The sequence below is a fragment of the Leuciscus leuciscus genome (genome assembly GCF_965113295.1).
Source record: "Leuciscus leuciscus genome assembly, chromosome: 13".
Lineage (NCBI taxonomy): Eukaryota > Metazoa > Chordata > Actinopteri > Cypriniformes > Leuciscidae > Leuciscus > Leuciscus leuciscus.
The window spans coordinates 2,438,101-2,456,493 of NC_138737.1; the positions used below are offsets into that span (position 1 = coordinate 2,438,101).

General features: G+C 37.2%; 2 protein-coding genes across 3 annotated transcripts; both read right to left on the reverse strand.

Annotated features, from left to right (window-relative positions):
• Nucleotides 1-24: 24 nt before the first annotated feature.
• On the reverse strand, nt 25-8,637 carry zdhhc12a (zDHHC palmitoyltransferase 12a). Its single transcript, XM_082188470.1, has 5 exons — nt 8,326-8,637; nt 7,501-7,637; nt 7,328-7,423; nt 4,888-5,054; nt 25-1,709 (listed from the first exon to the last, which is right to left on the reverse strand). The coding sequence occupies exons 1-5, from the start codon at nt 8,420-8,422 to the stop codon at nt 1,394-1,396; spliced, it is 813 nt and encodes a 270-aa protein (XP_082044596.1). The 5' UTR covers nt 8,423-8,637; the 3' UTR covers nt 25-1,393.
• Nucleotides 8,638-9,674: 1,037 nt separating this feature from the next.
• slc25a25a (solute carrier family 25 member 25a) lies at nt 9,675-16,818 on the reverse strand. 2 transcript variants are annotated; one of them, XR_014211203.1, is made up of 11 exons: nt 16,571-16,818; nt 15,310-15,436; nt 15,129-15,216; nt 14,737-14,848; nt 13,646-13,804; nt 12,606-12,758; nt 12,324-12,431; nt 11,670-11,837; nt 11,089-11,239; nt 10,722-10,958; nt 9,675-10,682 (listed from the first exon to the last, which is right to left on the reverse strand). XR_014211203.1 is itself a non-coding variant. In XM_082188587.1 (10 exons), exons 1-10 carry the CDS (start codon nt 16,727-16,729, stop codon nt 10,774-10,776), a joined length of 1,410 nt encoding a protein of 469 aa, XP_082044713.1. In that variant the 5' UTR covers nt 16,730-16,818; the 3' UTR covers nt 9,675-10,773. The 2 variants fall into 2 exon arrangements, 1 of the variants encoding a protein (XP_082044713.1); XM_082188587.1 differs by having other exon boundaries at nt 9,675-10,958.
• Between the last annotated feature and the right edge of the window lie 1,575 nt (nt 16,819-18,393).

The following is an 18,393-nucleotide window of genomic DNA, read 5'->3' on the forward strand; positions in this document are numbered from 1 at the left end:
CATTCATTTGTGAGTCGATAGACATAGTGTGCAAACGTTTATTTTGTCACGTATAAAATTAACCTCACAAACCAACTGAAACTCTTGAGAACTATACAAACTGCCCCTTGTTATGTGAAAAGAATCATCACAGATGTACAACATGAAACAAATGAGTAGAAAATAGATGGCTTTTTTAAGAACAAAAAATTTACTTTGTCTTAATAAAAACAATGAAACCTAGAAAGTAAAGTTCGTCGGAACAAACTTTTGTATTGACTTGACAAAGCCTCGTCTCAAAGTTTGAAAGCTTTATAAGCGTCCTATGCATGTTTTATCATATTGTTAGTTAGCATGTCTTAGTGTGTGTCAAGCATTATTTTACATGTTGCCAACATGTTTGAGTACACTTCTAGAATGAATTAACATGTTGCAGGCATTTTAACATGTTGCTAGCATGAATTAACATGTTTTGAGACTTTGCTAATATATTATAACATGTTGCTAGCATGAATGAGTACGTTAACATGTTATAACATATTGCTAGCATGATTTAACATGTTGCTAAAATGAATTAACAAGTTTGCATTAAATTAACATGTTAATGTTTTATCACTTTGCTAGCATGTTTTAACACATTGCTAGTGTTTAGACGTTAACATGAATAAGTAAGTTTGCTAACATGTTTTTAACACACTGCCAGCATAATTTAGCATGTTGCTAACATTAATTAGCATTTTGCTCACATTAGTTAGCATGTTGCTAACATGTTTTTAACACGTTTCTACTAGTATGATTTAACATATTGCTACATGAATTAGCATGTTGCTACATGAATTAGCATGTTTGCTAACAAATTAACATTGTTAACATGTTTTAACCATAGACAGTAAAAGAAATGGACACTTTTCTCCGTTGAAACCTATGGTGTCGCTGTGTCCAGTTTATATACTGTCTATGGATCTACCAGCGTCAGTTACATCGCTTCACTGCCATTCATAAACCCTCTCCTGTGGCCTCATGGGATAGTAAAGGGTCCATCATAGGCACACTTCAGAATCTCGCCGGAAGTAGTAGTTCATCCGGGGACTTTTCGCCTACTGTTTTTTCGAATACTAAGTATTCTGACATACTACTCTTTTGACATAGGCTACTATATAGTAGGGAACTATTCGAATTCGGACACAGCTATTGTTAATATGTTGCTAGCACGACTTAGCACGTTGCTAGCATGAATGAACAACCAGTAATTGTGGCACATAATGATTCTACATTCATCAGATACAGTACATGTTCCCTGCAGGTTTATTACTACATAAAGTAAATCACAATCATAACATCACATTAGTATTGATAAAACACAATCAATGTAGAAAAGCTAAAAACGGCTACACTTCTCCCTCACGAGCATCAGTCATACAGTCCTGCTGGTGTGTCTGCTGTAGATCCTCTCCCACGCCACTGTCCCACAGACACAGAAGAAGTCCCACAGGTTACAGACGACTCCTCTGTCGAACGGGTTCTCCTCAGAGTCGCGGTGTTTGAGGTAGGCGATACGGTGGCGTGACATGAACTCCCATGTTGTGGTGTTAGCGGAGGCCAGGTACAGGTGAATGCACAGCAGGAGCAACACGACCACGGAGAACACCCCCGTCACACCGATCGCCCCGAGCAAGAACCCGTTCCGACTGAACCACTGCTGCCAGGAGGAGGCGAACACCACGCCAGACCTGGACACACACACACACACACACACACCTCAGGTCAGTCATAGTTGCTCTGATGCATTATATACAGTACAGACCAAAAGTTTGGACACATTACTATTTTTAATGTTTTTGAAAGAAGTTTCTTCTGCTCATCAAGCCTGCATTTATTTGATCAAAAATACAGATTTTTTTTTTTCATATTGTGATATATTATTACAATTTAAAATAATTGGTTTTCAATTTATTATACTTTAAATTATCATTTATTTCTGTGATGCAAAGCTGAATTTTCAGCATCATTACTCCAGTCTATCACATGATCCTTTAGAAATCATTCTAATATTCTGATTTATTATGAGTGTTGGACACAGTTCTGCTGCCTAATATATTTGATGAATAAAAGGTTAAAAAGAACTGCATTTATTCAAAATAAAAAAATATTTTCTAATAATATAAATCTTCTTTACTATCACTTTTTATCAATTTAACACATCCTTGCTGAATAAAAGTATTGATTTATTTCAAAAAAAGAAAGAAAAAAATTACTGACCCCAAATTACTGACCAGTAGTGTATATTGTTGTTACAAAAGATTTCTATTTTTAAAACATTTGCTTCTTTTTTTTTTTTACTTTTTATTCATCAAAGTATCCTAAAAAAGTATCACAGGTTATGAAAAAATATTAAGCAGCAGAACTGTTTCCAACTTTGATTATGAATCATCATATTAGAATGATTTCTAGAGGATCATGTGATAGACTGGATGCCGCATGTGACACTGAAGACTGGAGTAATGATGCTGAAAATTCAGCTTTGCATCACAGAAATAAATGATCATTTAAAGTATAATAAATTGAAAACCAATTATTTTAAATTGTAATAATATATCACAATATTACATTTTTTTCCTGTATTTTTGATCAAATAAATGCAGGCTTGATGAGCAGAAGAAACTTCTTTCAAAAACATTAAAAATAGTAATGTGTCCAAACTTTTGGCCTGTACTGTACAGTCAAACAAAGTTTATTCAGACAACATTTCTCACATTAAAAATTATGACTAACCCTAACCTTGCACAAATAGTCCACATACACTACCGTTCAAAAGTAATATTATTATATATTTATATATATATATACACAGTCAAACCAAAATTTATTCAGACACCTTCAACATTTCTCACATTATCACAGTTTATTCGCTATAGTTTAGAAAATGGTAATGAAATATGACAAGAACTCAGAGTAATCAGATCAGTTGATATTTGACTGGTTTTGTCCGTCCTTCTGTTAGACTGTCTCACACATGAATTATGTTGAATATCTGTCAGCTGTTAAATTTAACTACACAATTAGATAATACCAGTTTAGCTCAACCAATCACCAAGCAATGCTTCATTGTGTTCAGTCTGTGTGTAAAAAGAGCATTAGCAATTACAGAAAAAACACTTCAGCAAAACATGATCAGCTCAAAGTGTCTGAATCATTTCTGGTCCCAAATTTGTATAGGTTTTACAGGTAGTCTCTGTATGAAGAATGTTTGGGTATAATATGTCACAGTTTACTTTATTTTGCTATCCTCACTATAAATGAACTATAGTGTCCTGCACACACTAGTAAAATAACAAAAATGATATCTGGTGTCTGAATAATTTTTGGTTTGACTTGTAACTCTTCCTTCTGGACTGTGAATAATTAGTATTTCACAGCATCTTTGGTGTTGACTGATAAAACATCTGATCTGATCAATAAAGTACAGTGTGTAATGAGGGGAAAGTTTGAGTCATTGCTCCTCTGGGATCACGGTTTACTGTACGCTGTACTGTATATACTGCATCACCTTTAAATGCCACAGACCACCAAATATGATCATTATCATGCGAAGGACCCCCATCCTGAAATATATTGTCATGTATAAAGAACTCACTAAAATATTATAAATACATGAAAAAAAGTTATTTGAAAAATATTTAGTGTTTCCAATTATGTTGCATTATTATGTATTTTTTCTACTTACTATATAGTACTGTCCTGTTAGATGTATTATTTATTTATTTCGATCAAATTTATTTATATCAAATTTTATTTATTTATTCATTTTAATCATTTTTTAAATGTATTTTAATCATTTATTTATTTAAATCAATTTTTTTTATTTTAATCAAATATATTTAGTTAGTTTAATATTATTTTTATAATTTATTTATTTGCACTTTTTTAACTGCTTTTTTGTAATTTTTTCTAATAATGCATATTGTTTTAATAATTTTTTTACATGTATTTTAATCACATATATTTAGTTAGTTTTTATAGTCAAATCTGATTTTGTTAATTTTAATCAAATGTGTTTAGTTAGTTTAAATCTTATACTTATTTTTTTAACTTATTACAGTTTTACGCTATTTTCTAACACTGCTGCTCTTTAAAAATTGCATTATTTATTCAAATCATATTTTATTTATTTAAATCAAATTGGATTCATTTATTTCGATAATTTTAAGTTAATCACATTTATTTATTAACTTACTTAAAAAATGATTTATTTACTTAAATCGTTTTTTATTTTAATCAAATGTATTTAGTTAGTTTAATCAAATTTTATTATTTTTACACTTTCTAATAATGCATCCTATTCTTTAAAAATTGCATGATTTAAATCTTTTTTTATTTAAATAAAATTGGATTTATTTAAATAATTAAGTTATTTTAATCACATTTATTTACTAAAATTGATTTATTTACTTGAATCATTTTTTCTGTAATCAAATGTAATCTAGTTCATTCTCATTTTTATTATTTATTTATTTATACTTTTTTAACCGTTTTTTTTTTTCTTCTGTATATTTTTCTAATAATGCACAATGCAACTTATTCCTAAAAATGAGAAACTGTGCATTATTATGACCACATTACATTCTTTAATTCACAAAGTGGGTCTACTTTGGAAATTTTTTTTATAATATGTCATGGTAATTTTGAGTTAAAACATCTTTACACTTATACACTATATCTAAACATACTAAATGCTCTGGCGGTTCAATCCAGTTAAAAATCCAGCAAATGCATGTTCTGCTCACACACACACACACACACACACACACACACACACACACACACACACACACACACACACACACACACACACACACACACACACACACACACACACACACACACACACACACACACACACACACTCACCATGCAGCCTGTAGAGCCCAGCACACAGCAGCAAACTGAACACACAGGTACAGCAGGAACCACCTGTGATTTCTCTCGCCGACACAGTTGTCGATCCAGGGGCAGTGATGGTCGAAGCGCCTCACACAGCGCTGGCACGTTCTGCAGTGCTTGGCCCTCATTGGTTGCTGGTTCACATAAAGAGAGAAACATCTGAATGGTAACTCACTCAATCACACAGTAGAGAGACCGAGCGACACGCGTCATAATCTGAAAACAATCCAGCCGTCTCCATTGAGTTTGTATTGTGTGAAGATGCCTCCTTATCATTTCTGATTTATAACAAAACACAAAACTATGTCTAAAAGCTGCTATGTGACAGACTGTTCAGCAAACAAGCTAAAACACCCAGAACTAAGTTTTTATAAGTTGTCAAGCCCCAAAAAACGAGTGTTTAAGGAGACAAAAGTGGATACAGGCAATTGAGACGTGTCGTATTACTCTGAGAACTAGCGTAACGCTCACTGGAGGACGTCATCGGCGACAGGATAGCTTAGCTAACAGAAATATAATATATAAAACTGACATTTGGATATTTGACTTACCAGTGACACAATGTTTACTGCACATGTAGTGTATTTCTAGTGCACACTGAGTGTCAGGATCCCACAATTAACCCCTTCTTCCAGCTGATGCTTCACGTCTTATTGCCTATATCCACTTTTATGTCCTTAAACACTCGTTTTTTGGGCTCCACAGCTTATTAAAACTTAGTTCTGAGTTTTTTAGCGTGTTTGCTGCACATCCTGTCACAAAGCAGCTTTTAGACATAGTTTTGTTTTTTGTTATAAGTCATAAATGACAATGAGGCAGCTTCAGGCAATACAGAGTCAATAGACCTTATTCAGAGCAGCGCCATGTCAGGTGTGAAAGTGAGGCTGTGAGGGGATAGTCTTGCCTTGCCTGTAAAAAGCTGTATAAAGCTCCTAGATTACTAGAGTTTTTTGTCAACTGAAATTTCTTGGTGTTTCATGAGCAGAATAATCCAAAAACACATGAAATAACAGTCCAGCCCATTGAAGAGATGCATGTCTGTCCCTCACAGCCTCGCTCTCATTCCCATTCAAAATCAAAGATGGCGCTGCTGTATGGCAAGCCGTTTTAGCTTAAATTGTACACAGCGTTACTCGTCGTAATTGCATTTTTACTAGTAAAAATTACAATTACAAAGCTCTCTAATTCAATTCTTACTATTAACAATTCCAATTAGAGAGCTCTACAAATTAATTTTTACTAGTCATATGTCTCCATTGACTTGTTACTAGTAAGAATGCAATTGCAGAGCTCTTTAATTATACATATCTTTAATTCGTTTTTTTTACTAGTAATAATTTAATAAGAGAGCTCTCTAATTGTAATTGCTACTAGTACGAATTAAATTGTAGAGCTCTCAAATTTAATTCTTACTAGTAAAAATGCAATTACGACGAGTAACGCTGGGTACAATTTAAGCTAAAACGGCTTGCCATACTGCTGTGAATAGTGTCTATGGAGACGGTTGGATTGTTTCTGGTGTGGGCGTGGCCTAAACGTGACTGTGATTCTCTCGATCTGTCAGTGTGTGTCAGTGTGTGTCAGTGTGTATCAGTGTGTGTCAGTGTGTATCAGTGTGTGTGTCAGTGTGTATCAGTGTGTGTCAGTGTGTATCAGTGTGTGTCAGTGTGTGTCAGTGTGTGTCAGTGTGTGTGTCAGTGTGTATCAGTGTGTGTCAGTGTGTATCAGTGTGTGTCAGTGTGTATCAGTGTGTGTATCAGTGTGTGTCAGTGTGTATCAGTGTGTATCAGTGTGTGTATCAGTGTGTATCAGTGTGTGTATCAGTGTGTATCAGTGTGTGTCAGTGTGTGTCAGTGTGTATCAGTGTGTGTCAGTGTGTGTCAGTGTGTGTCAGTGTGTATCAGTGTGTGTCAGTGTGTGTCAGTGTGTGTCAGTGTGTGTCAGTGTGTGTCAGTGTGTATCAGTGTGTGTCAGTGTGTGTCAGTGTGTGTCAGTGTGTGTCAGTGTGTATCAGTGTGTGTCAGTGTGTATCAGTGTGTATCAGTGTGTGTCAGTGTGTGTCAGTGTGTATCAGTGTGTGTCAGTGTGTATCAGTGTGTGTCAGTGTGTATCAGTGTGTGTCAGTGTGTATCAGTGTGTATCAGTGTGTGTCAGTGTGTGTCAGTGTGTATCAGTGTGTGTCAGTGTGTATCAGTGTGTGTCAGTGTGTATCAGTGTGTGTCAGTGTGTATCAGTGTGTGTCAGTGTGTATCAGTGTGTATCAGTGTGTGTCAGTGTGTGTCAGTGTGTGTCAGTGTGTATCAGTGTGTGTCAGTGTGTATCAGTGTGTGTCAGTGTGTGTCAGTGTGTATCAGTGTGTGTCAGTGTGTGTCAGTGTGTGTCAGTGTGTGTCAGTGTGTGTCAGCACCAGTAAGAAGCAGAATCCACAGCGCCGCTGCTTAAAGGAGCTTTGCTCTTCAGGAATCATCTTCTCCAGTTCTTCATCACTGACCACTGACGTTCCCTGAAAGAGTCCACATATCGGTCTAGTTATTATTCCAGCAAGATGTTTTCTAAAACAGACTTCACGTTCCTGTTTACCTTCGTGTCGTCGTCAGACAGAACAAAACCCGGATCCATCAGAGACACGGTGAAGTACAGCAGAACCGAGAGCAGAACTAATGCGCTGAACATCACAGGGTGTAACAGGTCTCCTCGCTCCTGACATCTCCTGAGATCTACAGCAGAACAGCACTGTTATTCACACACACACACACACACACACACACACACACACACACACACACACACACACACACACACACACACACACACACACACACACACACACACAGAGTGTAACAGGTCTCCTCGCTCCTGACATCTCCTGAGATCTACAGCAGAACAGCACTGTTATTCACACACACACACACACACACACACACACACACACACACACACACACACACACACACACACACACACACACACACACACACACACACTCACTCTCTCTCTCTCTCTCTCTCTCTCTCTCTCTCTCTCTCTCTCTCTCTCTCACACACACACACACACACACACACACACTCTCTCTCTCTCTCTCTCTCTCTCTCTCTCTCTCTCTCTCTCTCTCTCTCTCTCTCTCTTTCACACACACACACACACACTCACCCACTCTCTCTCTCTCTCACACACACACCACACACTCTCACTCTCTCTCTCTCTCTCTCTCTCTCTCTCTCTCACACACACACACACACACACACTCACTCACTCACTCTCTCTCTCTCTCTCTCTCTCTCTCTCTCTCTCACACACACACACACACACACACACACACACACACACACACACACACACCACACACTCTCACAGACACACACACACACACACACACACACTGAAATCACAGTACTGCATCTGTACCTGTGTTGTGCAGAAACAGCACTAAGGTTGTGAGCCAGGTCAGAATGACATGAGCAGTTCGCGCGAAACAGCCTGATTTAAACATGTTCTTAGACATCCTGCCTCACGAGAATATTAAACACACCCAAACCATGGCTAAGTTAAATAAAGCAGTACTATTCTGTGTGTACTCTTGTAATAAAATACACCAACATAAAGCAACCCATTTCAGAGAGATTCTAAAGTAATTTCATAAATCTAATCGCTGGTCGTGTGTTTTTATTTCTCTGGTTTTGTTGTTCTGACATTTCCGCGTTTGGTTAGATTTCAAAATAAAAGTCAGATCCGAAGCCTAGATTTTAAAATAAAAGTCATTTCTCGAAGTCTAGATTTCAAATAAGATTATCTGCTAATTCCATTAAATGTGTATTATTCTAGAACTATGTGGGTTAAAGTGATAAATAAAAGAATTTGTAGATTATTAAAATCAATTAAAATGCCAATGTCTTGGAGACGGAAGAAGACTATGGTATTAAGGAGAAAATGATACCAATCCCGCATGTTTCCAGAGCTAGTAAAGATTTGACCTGCAGATGTCAGTGTTCAAACACTTTTCAGGACAAAGAAAAGGCCGACATGAAATGACCACTGCAGTTTAATCCAGTCCTGTAGTTGCACGATAAAGCAGAGATATGATCTGAACAGTTCAGAGACCAGGTCAGATATAACTAGGACTGAACCTGTAATCTTGTGTAAGTCAGATGTTGAACTATGATTTTGGCTTTACACATTATGTAAGAAGGGCATCGACAGATTCTTTATCAACCATGATTTCATCAGAATTTTTTTTTTTAAAGCCTAACTTAAATATGTAATAAAATTCATATAAAACTATGAACTGTTGTAGTTTAAATTGCTTTAACAGTGAAATATTGGAACATTTATTTCCAGAGTAAATGATCAGAACAGTTAGTTTTAAATAGACAATTAGCATGTTTAAAAAAAAAAAATTATTTAGTATATGAACTTACCACGATTTAAATTATTAATAAATATTATGGCTACATATTAGTAAGTTATATAAAATTGGAAACACTTTACAATGCATTAACTTAAATTAACACCGAACACCAAGTTACAGAATTTTTTTCATCATTAAGGTCAGTTCATAAAAACACAGATTCTTATTGTTATTTCATGCCAGTTCTGGTCCATTAAATAACTTATGATTTAAAAAAATAAAATATTAATAAACATCATAATTAACATGAACTAGAATGAATTAATTCAATGTTAAAAAAATAATGTAGTTAAACCTTGTAAAAATGTTAAACATTGGTGTTTATCTTGATATTCAGTAGAGACAACAATTTGAATATTATGTTTTTATTGAAAAAATAAAATGACATTTAAGGGAAAACAAATCTCTTAAACAAACTAAAATAAGAGCCACTTTGCCTGAAACAAATACTATTACAATGAAACTCTGATGAACTCAAATCATCAATTCCCAAAAACCGTTCCAGTGTTCCGGATAGAGGTTTCCAAACACCTCAAACCTGTGCATTAATGTAGAAAACTCGTGAACTCAAAACCTTCAATACCCAAGCAATACTGCGAGTAAGCAAATCATGTGCATTTATTACTTCAACATTTGGTCCCCATTACAAAAACGCTCACACTCTTTGACAAGGTTGCGAGATTAGTCGTTACACTGTTACATTCACAATTGACTAAAGCAATTAAAGTGCATTTGTTTTCAAATCAACCAGACATTCTCTTATATTAAAGGCAAGGTGAACATCACTGTGCCGATTTAAAATAACCAGAATTAGGATTAAACAGTTTAACTAGTGAAAAACACTGGCTTTAACAGAGACTCTGTGCAACGAACACATTCATTAAACTCTCAGATGCCACAATATAAATAAATATCTGGTTAAAGATGTATAAATACAATACTTCAGTCAATATAGAGCAGCATTAGTAAGAAAGTGGGCAGTGCAACTTTAATCAGCATGACATAATGCTGTGTTTGTAGTGTTGATTCGATTGCATTGCCCAACTGGATCATAACAGCACTTGATTCTTTCTCAGTGGCACTTACACACACACACACACACACACACACACACACACACACACACACACACACACACACAAAATCGAATATATATATATGCATTTTTACACATATATATATATATATATATAGCAACACACACACACTGGTCACATGAAATCGAATAAGTTGGTCCCTGATTTCAGCTTTCGAACTTTTTTTTCCGACAGATTTCAAACTGAATAAATAATGAGATGTTAATTAACAGTGTCATCATCCTCCACCCTCACATTCACAGAATGAGATCCTCCAACACCTCGAGGTTCACAACCCTGAGATTGAGATCCTCCAACACCTCGAGGTTCACAACCCTGAGATTTAGTCCTTCCATCGAGCCTTTACAAGCCTCATATCGACAGCACTCCTAACGACGACTTGATGTGCTCGTACACCACGTAGCTGATGCTGACCGCGGGGATCACCTTCAGGAAGTTTGGGGTCAGACCCCGATAGAGACCCGTCGGGCCCTCGGTCTTCATGATCTGCTTGAAGAGTCCCGACATCGACACCTGGGAAGAGCCCTCGACTGCAGCTGCAGGAATAAAAACAACATATTTAATATTCAACAATACTATTGATCTGAAACAATCTATATTGTAAAAAGCGCTATATAAATAACCATGAGAAACAACACTTTATACATTATAAACCCTGGAGCTCACCTTGCGCCTGCATGCGTGTCCGTACGAGAGCCAGTGGGTAACTGGCGAGCTGGCCACACGTGCTGGAGACCGTACCACACGCCAGAAGCACAAACACACCCGGATTCGCATTATCCGTGCCATAGCGCTGAAGCCAAGAGTTCTTTAATGTCTATAAAGAGCAAGATTAGGAAACAAAAATTAGCATTTTCTGTTCGTAAATGACATCTCCAGTGATTGCTCCCTATTATGCCCTTTACAAAGTCTTGTTTTTTCTTTACTAGAACAGGTTTTCATGCTTCAATGTTCATTATTTTTCCCATATTCGCAGCTCCTCTCTTCCCAGTCGGTCAGTTACACCCCGTTTAGTTCCCGTCTCTATGAAGCCCCTCCTTCTGAAAAGCACACTGTGCTCTGATTGGTCAGCTGGAGCAGTGTGTTCTGATTGGTCAAGTGCTTTAAGCGTGTTTGGGAAATGTCCCGCCCCTTACCATAACCACCAGTTTAACACACCAACTTAACTCAACTAGGCCCCGCCCCTTTATTCTGCGTATGAATTATATAAATGAGGAATATTATGACGTGTTCATTCCTCTGCTCACCTCATAGACTGCCAGGTCGATGCCAGCGTACGGGATGATGCCCAGCATGTTCGGAACGTAGCCTTTGTAAAACGCAGACATTCCCTCCACCCTCAGGATCTGTTTGGCACAGTCTGAGATGCCCTTGTACTGGCCCGTCTTTCTTAACGCCAGACGAGTTTTGAGAACCTGAACAGAAGAGCATTACAGATTTTCTCATTATAGCATTGGTTGTCTGATAGCTTCTCTGGCTAGTTTGATACTACAAATTGAAATCTAAAACAAACAAAAAATTAATGTCCTAAAAACTCCATGTATCCAGATATAATCACAGCGTACATATGAAGCACAACCACGACATTTAAGTAGAGCACAAAATATCTTAATGCTACTAAAACAGACTTTAAGCAAAATATTCTCTATCTTTCTTTATGTCTAAACATCTATAATGAAATGCAGTAGTCAACATTTGAAGTGGATCAAAAAAGTTCATCAAAGTTGTCCTAAGACAAGAACTGGTATTGTTCAAAATTCATGTATAACTTTGATGAAAGGTTTTGATCCACTTCAAATGTTGACTACTGTATGTATGCATGCGTGTGCGTGCGTGCGTGCGTGCGTGCGTGCGTGCGTGCGTGCGTGCGTGTAATGAGCAGTTTTGCTTCGGAGACGCACCTCCATGGGGTAAATGGTGCTCTGAGCAAGGACTCCTGCCAGGGAACCGGCTACAAAACGTTCACCGATCCCCAGAGTTTCCTGACTGCTTCCCATCAGCCGTTTAATCTGTCCACAAAAGAAAAGTCATGCATTTAATGAAACGCACAAAGTTGGTTTGACTTTAGTTGCTGAGAATAACCCTGTTTCCTCGTTTTCAAACATGCACCAATTTTTTCATACTTTCTCATGTCGGACATTTACATCCCTGACAAAGGAAGCGCATCAGCTCTCATCCATTACCTGCTCGTAAGCCATGAACTTGAGGGCTGATTCGGGTGCGATCTTGATGACGTTGATGCCGTTGCCCCTCCATAACGAACGCATCCCTCCTTCCTTGATCATCTGGGCGAGACCACTCATGAGACACATGTTGTTGCCATGAGTACCATGTACCTGAGACAAGAAAATAAGAGGTTTATTAGAACCGGTTATGTCTAAATAATAATAACAGATGATATCACACTTTATATGGTTTCAGTGATACACAAGTAAAACACAAGATTTTAGACCCTCACAAGCAGGGGAGCAAAGTTTAGTATGTTGAAAAATGTAGGTGAAAGGTTTTAAACCGAATCAACTGAACGATTAAAGTCCAATTGAGTAACGGCTGACGTAAACATGACTAAGCTGACACAGATCCTCACTATCACACAGTCATGACAATGTCCACTCGTATCTCGTATCGGACCAATCAGAGAGCAAAACAGAGGGTGTGCTTGACCACTCGGATTCTGATTGGACGCTTGAATAATCTGTATAATAATTATTCTGTTCCCCGGAACATACATTTATGATACTGATTAACTACACTTATGACTCTTGGGTAACAAAACCCAATTGTTCTGGCCATATAATTATGAAACCAGTTTTTCTGGGCCAATCTTGCAAAATAAGTTTGCCTTATCCCTGATAAAAACCATATTATTAATATTTTGGTGGTTCTTCAGTCTGAATGGCCTATAAAAAAACGTGGTTATGTCTGGATTTAAGAGGGATTTATTTCAAATAATTCATTATTTTGACATTCTTCCCATTTTGCTTGCCCTTTACCTAACATACTTGGTTGATTAAGGGCTTGAGGACTGAAGGAGGGATTTGAAGGAAAATGCTTGTGTAAATAAAACCTCTTTCAGTCTACAGAGAAAGCTGAGGCTGGGATTCATTAAAGACTACGCCCTTGAGTGACTAACTTAACAGATTTTAATATAAGACACAAGATGCAACACTAATCTAGTTCTCTTGAACCCAGAAAGACGCAGCAGGTCAGGTGATCATCGTACCTGCATGAGGACTTTGAGTCGGTCGAGCGGCGCAGTGAAGGTTCGAGACACGGCTCCAGCTCCTCCACCGGCGACCAGATGTCTCCACCACATCCCGGTCATGTGCTCCTCCGACGTGAACTCATCTGGTACCATCAGGTTCTCTCCCACATCGAAGATCTACAAAGAAACAGATTAACCAATTAACAATTAACCAACGTGTGTAAATCAGCGAAAGACGACTAGTATTTTGCATTAATGCTACTTCAAGAGAACTAAAGTGCAATGACCTTGGCAGCAACAGTGTGTGTGTCAAGTGTGTTCTGACCCGACCAGTGACGCAGCCAAAACGTTTTTGACGCACCAAGGTGCCATTTGATCGAAAAATCCATTGTGGACTTTAGAAACCCTCGTAAACTTGCGCAAATTGCATCAGAGTCCATATTATTGCGCACTGAACTTGAGGACAAAGGCTGCGGTCCAGTTTAAACTGCCATTAAATAGGTCACTGATACTGAAATTTAACAAATCAAACGACTAGATCAAGTTTACAATTGAACAGCTAATTGTGCACGTCAACAAGACTTGTTGCATAAGTTAGTCTTGGTTTAATTTGAGTACTCTGATATTTGACTTGCAAAATGTAATGGATTTATGCATGAACTCTAGCAGTCAGGACACAGACTAGTTTAGATTTAGTAGCTGCAACGTTACACCTATTAAACTGGAGCCTGTCCTAGATCACAGTGTTCCTGTCGATATTTTAGGCACAGTCACTTTACGAGCGCCATCAACCGTATATCATGAGGCCTACGGTCCTACAGCAATCCTTAATCTCAAGCCAGCCTATTTTACACACCTTTTAAGAAACCTGAATAACTCCCTGCAGACATATTAATCGGATCCCCATATTAATCAGATCCCCATATTAATCAGATCCCCATATTAATCAGATCCCCATATCAATCGGATCCCCATATCAATCGGATCCCCATATCAATCGCTTTGCAGTCATCAGGAATAAAGCCGCTTTTTAACTAAACGGGCCTTTCAGGTCGTTTAATTCTGAGGATTTGGACTAGCATTAGTTTGAGCGAGGGAGAAACTCTTACGGTTGAGTGTTTCCAGTACAGGATGATTTCGGGAATGTTCTCGGCAGGTTGCAGAGTGGGATACTTTTTCCACTCATTCCAGTCGATAGTCATTGTGCCATTTTTGTCCATGCTACAAGAGGAAAAAGACAAACAAGAGAGAAGGAAGACCGATTACAACCTGGAAACAAACTCTGCGCTTAATGAATTTAACAAGTGATAAATTCTAACAAAGCTCTGATTCATTAAGAGATCAAATGACCAAGAGGTCAATGCATTTATATAGTTATAAACTAACTGTAAGTGTCTAAAATACAAAAAATATAATGAGAGCTAAACATTGGAAGGTAAACTAAACCAGTTGCAAGACTTAAGTCAACATGGGCAATTTTTTTATTCAAACAATATTTCACCTATTAAGGACTTTCTCCGCTTGCTGCAGGGAAATATGGACTCCAAGATCTCGCAAGGAGTTCATAATGTCACTGGCGTTCACTTGACCTGACAAGACACAAATTAAAGAAACGTCAGTCATTTTAAAAAGCACCAATTTGTGAGTTTGTAAATCAAGTATTGCATCACAAGGTATAATACCAGTTTTCTTTCTATCCAGGCTTTTGAAGACGAGCTTCAGGTCTTTCTCGTGGTCTTGGAGGTAGTGAACGAACTCTTCAAAGTCCAGCTGCCCATCATGCTCTTTCTCTTCAGTTTTCAATGTTTTCTGTGGGGAGGAAAAGATGACCATTTTTAATGCAACCAAATCTAATCAGTGTGTGCAACTGCAAATATCCAATGCATTCCAGCAGCAAATCCTTGCACAATCAGTAAGGTTAGTGTGTGAAAACCGGCAGCTGGAAAACTAGAACAGAGGGAATGAGTGTCTTTAGTTATAAGACGGGAAACTATGCAGATCAAATGAGCTACAGGCTTTAAAGACACCTGACACAATACAAGGCCTGTGAAACCCAGGTAAAAGTGTCTGTGCTTTTCACTGATGCTACAATAAATAAAAAAACTATTAACTACTAACTCATAATCGGATCACACTCTCAGTCTCCTGTCGTTGTAATTATTGAATGCGTTATATAGAAAATCTGATCGTGAGATTATAATCATGTTTGTACATTCATTCAGATTATTGCAACAGCTCAGACAATCATAATCAATAAACTTATGGACCTATCAATTCTGATTGTCTCATTGAAACTGCACCACTAGGGGCGCCATACAGCTTCAATTAAAAAACGACTACATTTAAGTATGAATCTTGAAGTAGTATATAAAACTATTAAGTTACAGTACCATGGTGTTGATGAGGCTATAACACTGAACACATTATTGATGCACTTTAATTAGTCAATAGTTTTAAAGGGATAGTTCACCCAAAAATTTAAAATCTGTCATCATTTAATCTCCCTCAAGTTGAATTTCTTTCATCTGATGAAATTATTTATTTATTTATTTTATGCTGATAAGAATTGTGTTCATACTGTGGAAGTGTTTGGTTACCAACATTCTTTAAAATATCTTCTTTTGTGTTCGGCAAATGAAAGAAATTCATACAGGTTTGGAACAACTTGAGGGTAAGCAAATTAGGACAGAATTTTTTTTTTTTTAGGGTGAGTTATCCCTTTAAGCGCTCTGGGGGAAACTCCAAATATGGTCATTTTCACGGAAACGCGCGCGCAGGAAAGAGGAACGAGCACCGGAAACGTCATGCGTCAAAAATGTGTAGTTTCTTAAAAAAAAAAAAAAAAAAATCAACTACTTTTTACTTTATCCAAAGGTCCGCTTACATTGAATAATATATAAAGAAAGATTAGAAAGAATGTACATATGATTTGATCATTTTTACCTTCTTCCATTTTCGGTACGTGGAGAATTCCTGCGACGGCAGAAGGACGCTGAGAGACTTGAGCGACTTCAGCTCGGACGGTAATCCATTCGACTCAAAATAGTCCACCTCGACATGATCTGAATTATGGACGGGCACATAAAGGCACAGGCACAACATCTTCAAAACAGTAAAAGTCTTCGACAATAAATAAATAAATAACACAAGAACACTTTCGCCTGCCGGCGGTGAAACTCTGAAATGCCGGTAACGGCGCTGATCGAGTCTAGAAAAGTCCTTAGACACGCCCACTGAGTGAAGAGGCGGACTCTGATTGGCCACCGGGTTCTACGCATTTGAAATCCGTCATTGGTGTCAGAGTCTCAAGACCAATCACGGCTGGAAGTCATTGGGTCGTATGTAAATCAGGCCCATCCTCTTTCACTACTGAAATACAGCTTGAGCTGCCAGAAGAGACATGTGACATTCTGTGAAATTTCAATGGAAGTGACTCATAGAATTTCACATTTTCTCACAGGGCAGAGAAACCGACATAGACCTGTAACATGTTGTTTATTGTTAGACAAAAAAGCAATTAAAAGTTAATAATAAAAATAAACTTTATTGACCGCCTTAACATGCCTCAAGTCAGGGTTATTATAGTGAACTAAAACTTAGACCATTATATGTATATATATACACACACACACACACACACACACACACACACACACACACACACACACACACACACACACATATAAAAATAACAAATAGCCTATTAAAATATAAAAATGAAATTAATAAAAATTAATAACACTTCAAGAGTTTTAATTTCTGGAAAACTCCTGAGATCGAACTTATTTTGTAAGATTTTGTTTATTTTTGCTGTGGCCTGAAAACAAGTCTGAAAAAAGGCTTTAAGGTTGGCTATTTTGGTTCAGCTATAATTTCTTTATTCATTACATAAATGTGAACATAAAGTGTGTGTTTGCATAATCAGTTTGTATCTGCATTGTGTTTGCATAATCAGTTTGTATCTGCATTGCCCTGTTTCATATTAAATAACAAAAAATGACTGCACTCACTTTCATGAGAAGTGGTCTTCTTCCCTTCTAACTCACTGTAATGTGCATTTGCATATGTTTGTGATTATAGAATTAGCCCTGTGCATATAGAAAAAAAGAACTGAAGCCAAACATAATTAATCAGAGTTATCAGGTCAGTACAGGGTATTTTCTTGGTTAATAGCAGTAATTATCGTTAATAGGCCCACATATAAACGGCGACTCTGTAAGACATAATCCTGCAGCAAAGCTGTCTGTCTCCGGTTGCAGAATACGTCAGAGTCTGGTGGAGGACATACGTGTCCGTGCCAAAACTCACTCCACGGAGATTTATGACTATCTGTGAGGGGGACACCAACCTATAAACCATCCATCTGTAACCTACCGAGGGGGTGTTACGGGGGAAAAGCCTGGTGTATAAAAAGATTGGTTGTTAGACGTCTTCAAATGCCAGAAGTTTTAACTATAAATCTTTTAACTAGAATTAAACTTTTAATTCTTCTTTCATTTGGCAATCCGAATAGGCCAGTTATGCAATGTATGTCTGTATAAAAGTATAGGAGCTTGTTTCTACCACATGATAAAAAACTTTTTTCTTGCATCTGCGAGTTCATATCTCAGAATTGCGCAAGAAAATAACTAAAATAACTTTTTTTTTTTTTTTTTAACGTTGCGTTTTTATTGTATACTGTATTGTTTTTAATTATGTTCTATTGTAGCACCTTGAGATTTGGTGTCAAATGTAAAGTGCTTTACAAATAAAATTTATTATTATTT